The sequence below is a fragment of the Antrostomus carolinensis genome, unplaced genomic scaffold (assembly GCF_000700745.2).
Source record: "Antrostomus carolinensis isolate BGI_N321 unplaced genomic scaffold, ASM70074v2 scaffold16690, whole genome shotgun sequence".
Taxonomy (NCBI): Eukaryota; Metazoa; Chordata; class Aves; order Caprimulgiformes; family Caprimulgidae; genus Antrostomus; species Antrostomus carolinensis.
In genome coordinates, this window is record NW_010286722.1 from 20,492 (window position 1) to 30,478 (window position 9,987).

The window sequence follows — 9,987 nt, forward strand, 5'->3', positions numbered from 1 at the left end:
GACCCACATTTTCTGCTCTTGGGCTCTTTGGAGGAATACAAGGCCCTGGGCAGAGTGTGGCTGTTTCAGTTTTCTCTTGAGAAAGAGCTGAACAGTCTTGGTGAACACAGGGAAACGCCATTCCTCCAATAAAGGCAGAGATCATAGAATCACAGAATGGTTTGGGTTGGAAGGGACCTTAAAGATCATCCAGTTCCAACCCCCCTGCCATCAGCAGGGACATATTCCACTAGCCCAGGTTGCTCAAAGCCTCATCCAACCTGGCCTTCAACACTTCCAGGGAGGAGCAGCCACAGCTTCTCTGGGCAACCTGGGCCAGTGTCTCACCACCCTCACAGCAAAGAATTTCTTCCTAATATCTCATCTAAACCTCCCCTCTTCCAGTTTAAAGCCATTTCCCCTTGATCTCTCATTAACTGCCCTTATAAAAAGTCCATCCCCAGTTTTCTTGTAGCCCCTTCAGGTACTGGGAGGCCGATAGCTCCCACCAAATCCAGGCAACTCCCTGTGCATGTGGTACCCCAGCCTTTGCCATTCCTCTTCCCCTTGCAAAGCAAGCCTGAAGGATCTTTCTCCCATCTGCTGCTGCTCACCTGAAAGAAGCAAGCTGCTCCCACAGCCCCAGAGCAGGTCCCTGGCTCCCACACCCAAGAATCTGGTGAGCACTTGTGCTCCTGATACACAGAGCTGACTGACTGATCACCAGGGGAATTTGGTTCCTTGAAATTTGCTTCCTTGGAAGCAAATAATGAAGACTCCCACCCCCACAGTGGGGATGGGCAGCAGGAGCTGAAGGAGGGCCCAGCTCTGCTCCCTCTTACTGGGTGTGAGCAAGGGCAGGGTCAGCTACAGGGCAGGTGAGGGGGAAGCTCATTTCTATAGCCCCATTTCTGTCACCTCCATCTCAAACTGAAGGGGAGAACTGCAGCCAGAGAGCCAGTGCCCCCACCCACCCCTCTGCTGCCATGAGCTGTAGCTCATGGAGTACTCCTTGAGGCTCTAACACACTCCTTCCTTCCATCCATGACATGAGTGCTTTGGCCCTGCCTTCCAGGTCAGCCACTGCTGCCAGGACCAGGGACCATCTGCCATGGTCTGGCTGAGGTGTGCGAGTGGCCAGAGCCTCCCACCTGCCAGAGACACCGCTGCCCAACTGCTCTCATCCCTGGGGCACAGCCTGCTGCCCGGCCTCACTGGGAATGCAGGCAGCCCCTGCTGCTGAAAAAGCATGAGCCCCACCCTGCAAAATCAGGAGATTGGCCTAAAAGCCAGGATTTTATTTACTTTTTTTTTTTTTTCAAATACACTCTGTGTTCTTTTTAATTGAGTTTGGTTTTTGAGCACTGCCAGTGGGACGCTCTGTGCTTCTCTCCACATGTACAAGGAGCAGAAGAGGATTTGGAAAGAGATAAAGCTGGGATTCTCCTGCAATCTCCTGGCTCCAGGACCTGGCATTTTATAAAAGCTCAAACATATTTGTGTAAAACAGTCAGTGCTCCCAGGGGGAAACACTCAGTAGTCTGCATTTCAGTAACTTGCAGCACTTGGGAACTGTGTGCTTTGTAGTCTCCCTCATCACAGATTTCTTCACCAGCCCACTGAAGGGTTTGGTGGCTCTTAGTAACACACCTACCACTGTTCTGTGCTTGTGTGTTGGGTTAAATGGGGCAGAGAGACCTTAGCACGTGTTCCAGCCAGGACAGCCAGAGAATGAATTAATTGCTGAACTCAGGATTTGGCTTTACCCACATCCCTCTGCAGAGTTTGCCAAGACTGAAGAAGCTGGAGGGGATCAAAACTGTTTTTTGTTTCTCTCTCCACCATATGGTTCGGGGCACAGGTCCAGCTGCAGAGCGGGTGTCTCTGAGTGAAGTGGGAGCAGGCGGCCCTGTGCTTGGTGTCTGACCTGACTATAAAGTTCAGCCCCTGTCCCAGCACTTGGTTTTCATGGTAGCCCACCTCTCCATTGCTTTGGGAGATGACTGGCTGGGCTTTGAGGCAGCCAGGACTCCTAAATGGGTAGGACATTCATAATGGTGGGTAGTTGCAGTGAAAGTTGTGGTGGATCTACCAGTGAGGAGACTGAGGGAAGGTGCTGCAGGGGGTTACCACGGCGTAATGGCACCTTGGGGCCGTACCTGCCACACTTCCTCCACATTTTATGTCTCAAACTCCCCCTTTTTTTGTTTCATGCCTCCCAAGACTGTTTGGTCAGAGAACTTGGGCAAGATACAGCAAGGAGGAGATATTTGTTTTGACAAAAGGGAAAATCAGGGTAAAATAGGAAAGGGGTGATGGTATTCTTGCATCACTTACTGCCTGTTACCTCCTTATCAAGTTTCGATTTGCATTGTTTCCTATCCTAGGACTCTGCTCCAGCAGTTACAGAAGCTGCAGGCTCTGGTAGCTGGGAAGGTCTCCAGACCTTACAAAATGGCTTCCACACAGACTGGGACCTGCCTAATGGTATGAGCTTCATTTCCATCTTCCTTATTGGCCACGCTTCCCCAAACAGCTTTGTCAATTGCCTGTCTCTGTCCCCTTCCCTGCTGCCTGGCTCTGTTGCCAGTTACATCTGTTCTCTCCTTTAGAGTTAGAGTCAGCAGAACTGCTCCCTGTGTTGTACACACATCGGTAGTGCCAGTTGTTCCTGAAACAGCATTAGAATAATTCCTGCATTTTCACTGGCTTGTTCTTTGGGCAAAACAGCACTTTGTTGGCTTTTCAGTATCTATCAGCCATTTAGCAAAAATCTTCAATGAGCTTCCATGGTGATGGGTAGAGTTTTCTTTTTCTGAGCTGGTAATGCTTAATGTTTAACTCTGCAGGGCAGATGTACAGTTCAAGAATTCCTCCCAGTAGGCATTACCTTGTGTAATGGCATTTGTTCTTGCTATAGGCAAGCACATCAGGCTTTGTTAAATCCATCTGGAATTCTCTTTGTTTGCCCTTTTGACTAACCAAAATGATTCAGGGTTGTCTTGTTGGTTTTAGTAATTCCTGTTTGCCTCTCGTTTCTCATCGTGGAGGATCATGGTTAAGCAATATTGGCTTCACTGTGGAGTTTTGGGGCATGCCAGTGTGTGGCCATAAATCAAATCAATCACCTATTCTTAATGTGATTTTTTGCCAGGGAGAAGGTTTCTGATCCATGATAAAGAGATAACCTTCAACCTGGTGATGTCTTTGTAGCTGCTTGACACAAATTTGTTAGAGTTGGTTAACAGTTGGACTGTTAACCAACTGTTAACAGTCATGAAACACAAACAGACGCTGAGGTGCTTGCCCCACTTGCTCAGCACGCCCCGTGTCCTGAGGGGCTGGTTTTCACTCTTGGTTCAATCAGTTTCCTTGGTTCCAGAGCCCCTGCTCTGTAATTTCCAGCGCTTTCTCCTTTCAAAGTCCACTCAAACTTTTGCTACTCTTTGCTGCCCCCATGTCAGACCAGATTTGAATCATGACTGACTGTCTTTTCTGGTGGCTGCTCTGTGGCTTCCTTCCCAAATACTTTCCACATTTTTGGGTGTGACCCAGCAGGGCCCAGTGACTCATTGCTCCTTAATGCAGCAGCTCATCAGAGCACCCCTGGCTCCAGCAATTCTTCCTTGCTACTACCTGGAATGAGCAAGTCCAGGAGAGGTGCCTTCCAGACATCCCCTGTGCTGTAGGCTGATAAAATACCTCATTTAGCTTCTCAACAATGTCTTATCTCTCCTTGCTGCTCCCTTGGTTCCATGGCATCCCAGCCCACACACCAACTCTCCCAGGCTTCCTAGCTTTGAAGCATTTCAAGAATTTGTAATTTGCTTTTCTATCTTTGGACAGTTCCTCTCATAGGCCTCCAAGTTCCTCGTTTTCCATTTTCAAACACAGCACTCCTTATCACAACAGATATGTAGAATCATCATGCCTTGCAGCAGAGCAGTACCCTTCTCTTTTAGCCCTGTGTCAGTCCTGCTTGGTATTTGTCCAGCCAGTTCTTGAAGGCCTCCAGTGATGAGCAGTCCTCAGCCTCCTCAGCCAAACCATTCCAGTGCTTCCTTGTCTTTCCCAGGTAAAGCTTTCTTGCTATCTTCTCTCAATCTTCCTTGCACCAGCTTAAGCCTATTACAACTAATTCTGCCCACTGTAAGCAAGATCAATTTACCCTCCCTTTTTTGCAGCTGCATTTTACATATTTGAAAACTATTGTTTTCAAGCAACTCCTGTCAGACTGCTCTGCTAAATCACCACCATTTCTTCAGTCTTCCCTTGTAGGCTGAGTTCCTGAAGCACTGCTTGTTACCAGAGCTCTCTGCCAGACTTTCTCCGATTGCCACGCATCCTTTCGGAAGTTCATGGCCCAAAGCTGGACACAGTTTTCCACCTGGAGGCTGGTACAGAGCCAGCCAACAAACCTGGGCTGAGATTTGCCCTTTGCAAACTGACACCAACTTGTGCCACCTTGAGCTCCATTTTAATTCCCTGATCCTCTTCTGGCCGCGTAGTCACTGACCTGTTTGCTCTGTTAGTCAGCCCTGCCACCTTGCAGATCTCAGCAGGTCTTGGCATTTGTCTGTGTGGATCTGGATCACTCCTCCTCATGGTCAAGATGATTGTGAATTTGACTCCTGACCAAAAGCCAGTCTGCTGTAGTCTCTCTCATTTGCAGATTTGATACAGTCCACCATCCAAGGCAAGCTTAAAAATGTTGAATCTTGTCAGAGCATTAATGGATCTCTCTGCTACTCCCATCTGCTACTTCCTCCCAGTTTGACAGTAAACTATTTGATAACTACGCTTTTAGGTTGTCTTTATTATTAATTTTGTCTCCACCTTCCCAGCTGGTTTTGCAGTAGTTTCCTCTAGCTTTGTTTCCCTCTCTTTTTAAGAGGTCAGGATGGTGGGATGGTCAAAAGCTGTGAGATGAATGGTACTCGGAGTCAAACCAAGAGTTATTGTTATGAAATGTTACGGAGCTTGAGCTGGAACTGAATCAGAGCATCAATCAGAGTTAACCTGAAACAAACCAGAGTGAAAACAATGCAGGTTTGCAAGCCCCAGTTGAAAGCTGTGTTAAAGCAAGATGTTAAGTACATTGCTGTATCCCAGCCCATAAAACCTGTTTTGTTGAGAACAGGCTTCACAGGGATGGCTCCGCTTCCTGGAAGTTGTGTGTTTGGCTCTGATCATTCCAAGCAACATCTATTCAGAATTTATTTTCTCCCCTGTTTTTGTGGAATAAGGGTTCTAAGTGCCTTGTGTGCCTGCTAGGGTGTGCTTAGCCAGCACCTCTGCTGTCCACATGGAATTTCCTTACTTTAAAACCAGCCAGGAAGAGTCTGGACAATTAAAATCTCTCTTTACATAGTGTAGTATGCCCATGCTATTATTTGATCTTCCACATCTGGAATCCACTGGTGGTCAAAACTACCTTGATGTACCAGCTTCTGTGAATTACTTAGGTATGGCTATTCCAAAATAGGTGGTTATTCTGAAAAGCAATCAAGCAATTTCTGGCTGTCCCCACAAGTGTCCCCACAGCTCAAATTTAGCTGGTTTGTACATAAGTAGTGGAAATCACCAACATGTGCATTGCCTTTTGGTGGGCTCAGTCTGAGCACCGAGCTGGCAGCAGCTAGTTATATACCACCCATGGCACGTGGGTGTTCAGGTAATGAGGATTTGGCTCTGTGTCATTTCCCATGTGTCCCCTCTTGCTCTGTACTGTTCCCTAAACTCTGTACAGATCAAACCCTTACGATCAGCACTGGCATCTCCCTCTGAAGCTTTACTGCTACAGCAGAATTTACTCACAGGTGCAGACCTACCAGAGCAGGACTTCCAGGGAGCTTTCATCTGCCTCTCTCCTTTCATCACTGCCCAGTAGCTCTGCCTGGTCTGCCTGACAGCAGAAGGTATGGACACATGGCCCTGCATATGTGTGTATTGAGCATAAATTTAACCCTTTCCTTGGACTCTCCATCCTTGCTATCAGTTCTGCTGTCATTTCTGTCCTGGCATGGACAGTAGCTTCACTTCACTATGTTGTCATAGTTTAACTTGGCCAACAGCCAAACACCATTCAGCTGCTCACTCACTGTCCGCCCCCAACAAGGGAGTAGGGGAGAGGATTGGAGGGTTAAAGGTAAGGAAGCTCAGAGGTTGAGAGAAGAACAATTGAATAAATTGAACAATTTGAAATAAAATAAAACTTAAAATAATAATGATAATGAAAATAATAGAATATATAAATGAGTGATGCACAGTGCAGTTGCTCACCACCCACTGACTGGTGCCCAGCCCATTCCTAGATTGTGATCCCAGAGGATTGAAAATCCCAAAACCAAAGCTGCAATCCTGAAAGAGAGAGAGAGAGAGAGAGAGCATTCTGGTCAGCCCTCATGTAAATGCTGAGCATGACTTTATACTATATGGAATATCCTGCTGGCATATCCAAATGCCAGTCTGGGTCTGTGATACTGTGTCATCCCCCCTCCAGTTCCTTCTGCACCTACAGACTAGCAAAACACGGGGAAGTTGGAAGTCCTTGATCTTCCAGCAACAACTAAAAACATTAATATGTTAACAACATTCTTCTCATACCAAATCCAAACCACAGCACTAACTACTGAGAGAAGAAAATTAGCTCTGTCCCAGCTGAAACCAGGACATAAGTGCTGTGGGAACTCACAGATTTCTGCCGTTGAGCTTGTTTTCTTACAGCCCACTACAGCTCCTACTGAGCCAATGGTCAGGTTCTCTTTGGTCAAGGTAGAGTTCATCCTTCTGTTGAGTCTCCTTCTTTCTCAACTTGTTCCCTAGCTATGCCTTCCACCTTCTCTCATCATCTGGACGGGCAAGTTCTCATCATTGAACCAGAAACACATCAAATACATCAACATGAGGAAGCTCCTGACTTCCTTTCTGAGATTTGCATCAGAGATTAGCAGAGCAAACCCTTTCCCTCCTTGGGGAACCGCTGCAACCCAGTTGTCAGCCTGACCACTTGTGTTTGTGTGCTGTGAGGAGTGTGTCCTCATGGCAAGTGGCCCTAACTCTGTGCTGATCTCCTCTCTAGGTGCTGGCACTCTGCTTCGTGCTGATCCTGGGATCCCTGATGCCCTGTCTCCCTGAGTTCTCTTCATCATCACAGACAGTCAAAGCAACACCAGCACCAGACATTTACACAACTAGTAAGAGTGAGTCTAACGTGGTTCCTCCATTTCACCCTGTCAAACCATTTCCAGCTCTCTCGACGCTCCTGATTCAAGGGTAGCGCCCTCCCCTCAGTGTCTACCCCATATGCTGGAGCTCTGGCGAGGGGAGATTCCTGGCCTGTAAGTGGTACAGACTCTGGTAACAGCACCTTGTTTGGGCCTGCTGGTGTTCTCTGAGAACCATTATCCCAAAACATGGCAAGTTTTGAATTAGGTGATCTTTAAGGTCCCTTCCAGCCCAAACCATAACAAGTGTCAAAGGAAGAAACATGAGGGAAAAGTCCCAGAGCAGATTGATTGTCTTCTGAAGGGGCTGTGTGTCCAGGGGGGGAATTTTTCCTCCTGAAGCTGGGGGAGGTGGGTATCCTGCAGAGCAGGCCTCCTGCACAGTTGCACATGGACAAGACCATAGCTGGGTGCTGACACCACCACCGTGACCCACACCCATTGCAAGAGACCTTGTCCTCATTGGTAACCAATGCTCTCCTTTTTTCCAGTTCAGTCACGGAGCCTCCTTTTCTATGATGAGGGTGCTGGCTCCTTAGAAGAGAGCTATAGCTCCTTCCTAACCATGGACCATCCTGAGGGGTGGGAGGCCAAAAAAGGGCAATCTGAGGAGGGAAGGCCTCGTCTGGCCAGGACGCATGAGACAGCCAAATATCTGAGCAAATCCCAGCTGGAGGGTCCTGACCAGAACCAAACTGACCCAACTCTCGCCCACCTCAAAGAGCAATTCCATGAGAGGTAAGCAGGTGGGGGCCACCTTCTGAGCCCCAAAACACAGCATGGTGTCTGGGAGTGAGCAGCAGGCATGTCCCCTCTGCTGCAAGCTAAGGACAGCTGAGCTGCCCGGGACAGGCAATCAGCTAAAGAGCAGTGGCTGGAGGAGGCCAGTGCTGGCAGGGAGTGTGAGACCAAGTTTATTTTCTGGAGCAGAAGTTTGTGACTCCATAAAGCAGTGTCCCACTGGCACAGAGCTGAGGAGTTCTGGGTGACTGGGGTGGTCCCAGCCTTGCTGGTCATTCAGTGCCCTGGAGAATGTCTCCATCCTGGGCAGAGCAAACCAGCTGGGCACACGGAGAGGTGAGTTTGCACAGGCAGCTGCAATGACCCTTGACTGATGCCTTGTCTTTTCTTTTCCTCAGGGAGACAAGCTCCAGTGAGACAGCTGAATACTTGTAGCAGCTGCTGGACCTCAAGGCCTCATCTCTCTGACTGCAGGATGCCCTCCTCACCGAGCAACTGAGGGGACTTGGCGGGAGAGGACGCTGCATTCAGACACTCCTAAACTGGCCTTGGGTTCAGCTCTCCCCTTCCCCGTGTCCCCTCCCACCCCCCGTTAGTACTGATCTCTCTGAGGGGAGTCCCAGGACTACCAGAACCAGCAATAAATGTCTGGCAGAGCCCTGAGACGCCCTCATCTCCTGGCCTTACCTCCTCCTTAAATGAGCACTACCCCATGGGTGTGGGCTCACCTTGGAGCCGAGGGAGATCAGAGGAAACCCTCAAACTATTCAGCTCACTCCCCAAAGCCTCCAGACCAAGGGGGCTGTCCCCAGGCGTGTACCCCTTGGCTACATCAACTGCACCTGAAGGAGAGAGAGAGAGAGAGAAAGAGAGAGAGTGTGCTGGATTTACTGTCCTGCCTGGGGGGCTCAGGAGTGGGTGATGTCGGTGCTGGAGAGATGGCTCTGGAGAGTTTGAGCTCATTCCTTCCCCTCCATCTCTTAGTTATACTTCTGCTTCCATTGAGAGAAAACCTAGTTTTTCCTTGCTCTAGTTTTCTCTTGATGGACATGCCTACATAACTTCCACGCCAACTGTCTGCAAAGATCTGCACACCAACGGAGTGGGGGAGACAGATCCCAGACGGATAAACCACCATAAAAATTAGCCAGCAGCTTCTGGGCAACCAGAGCTCCGAAACAGAGAACATTTTCCCCCCAGAACCCACTTCTCCCCACCCTCAGCACCCTTGCTTTGGCAGGGGTGGTATTTCCCTTGCTGTTCCCAGCCTGGGCCCTACAGTGCAGTGCTAACCAGGTCAGTGGCCTTCTCCCTTTCCATTCTGCAGGCCTCCCCCTTGGAGAGTGAGTGAGAGAAACCTGCTCCCATAACCTGCTCCCCACCCCAGCTCTCCATCCCCAGCTGTGTTTCATGCCAGATGGGGTTTTTCCAGGAAGGACCCAGGAGAGCTCTGCAGCCCGTTGGAGGGCTGTTGGATATCCATCGTTCCCCTCGCATCCTCCCTGTGCACAGCAGTGTTGTGAAAGCCACTGAGAACACACTGGCATCTCTGCTGACAGGTCTGTCTGTCAGGAAAGAGGTGGCATGTTGGGATTGGCCAGGGTCACCAAAGACTGGTTTAGAACTTTTTCTTCTAAGTGCTGGCACCAAAAGTAACCAACTCTTGCCATACCACCCTTCAGGCCAGACGTGCCAAGTTTGGTGCTGAAATGACCTCATCTCATGCCTCTGCCATCCTCTTTAGCACCCAGACACCCATTTCTGACCCTTCTTCCTCCCCGGCAGAAGCTCTGCTGAAAGGCTCAAGTGTCTCCTCGCTCCATTCCCTCAGCTGCCATTTGATGGAAGGACAATGTGGGACACGAGTGTCAGAGATCTGGGGTGGGGCAGACCCCCCATTTGCACACGGGGTCCCTGTGCACTCCGGGTCTCATGGCAGGTTCCTCTTTGGCTTGTTTCTCTTGAAGCACCCTGGACTCACTCTGCACTGCCCCAGCCTCTCCTCTCCCCCAGGCTGGGAGTGGAGAGGGCTCCCTGGAGG

At 49.4% G+C, this 9,987-nt stretch overlaps 1 protein-coding gene across 1 annotated transcript in view; it reads left to right on the forward strand.

Annotated features, from left to right (window-relative positions):
• The window catches only part of CREB3L1 (cAMP responsive element binding protein 3 like 1), a 28,083-nt gene extending 19,414 nt beyond the window's left edge, over positions 1–8,669 (forward strand). The window contains 4 exon segments of the mRNA XM_010177151.2: positions 2,367–2,466; positions 7,061–7,181; positions 7,697–7,943; positions 8,345–8,669. Of these exon segments, the coding sequence (XP_010175453.2) occupies positions 2,367–2,466; positions 7,061–7,181; positions 7,697–7,943; positions 8,345–8,381 (505 nt within the window). The 3' untranslated portion in view covers positions 8,382–8,669.
• Positions 8,670–9,987: the final 1,318 nt, after the last annotated feature.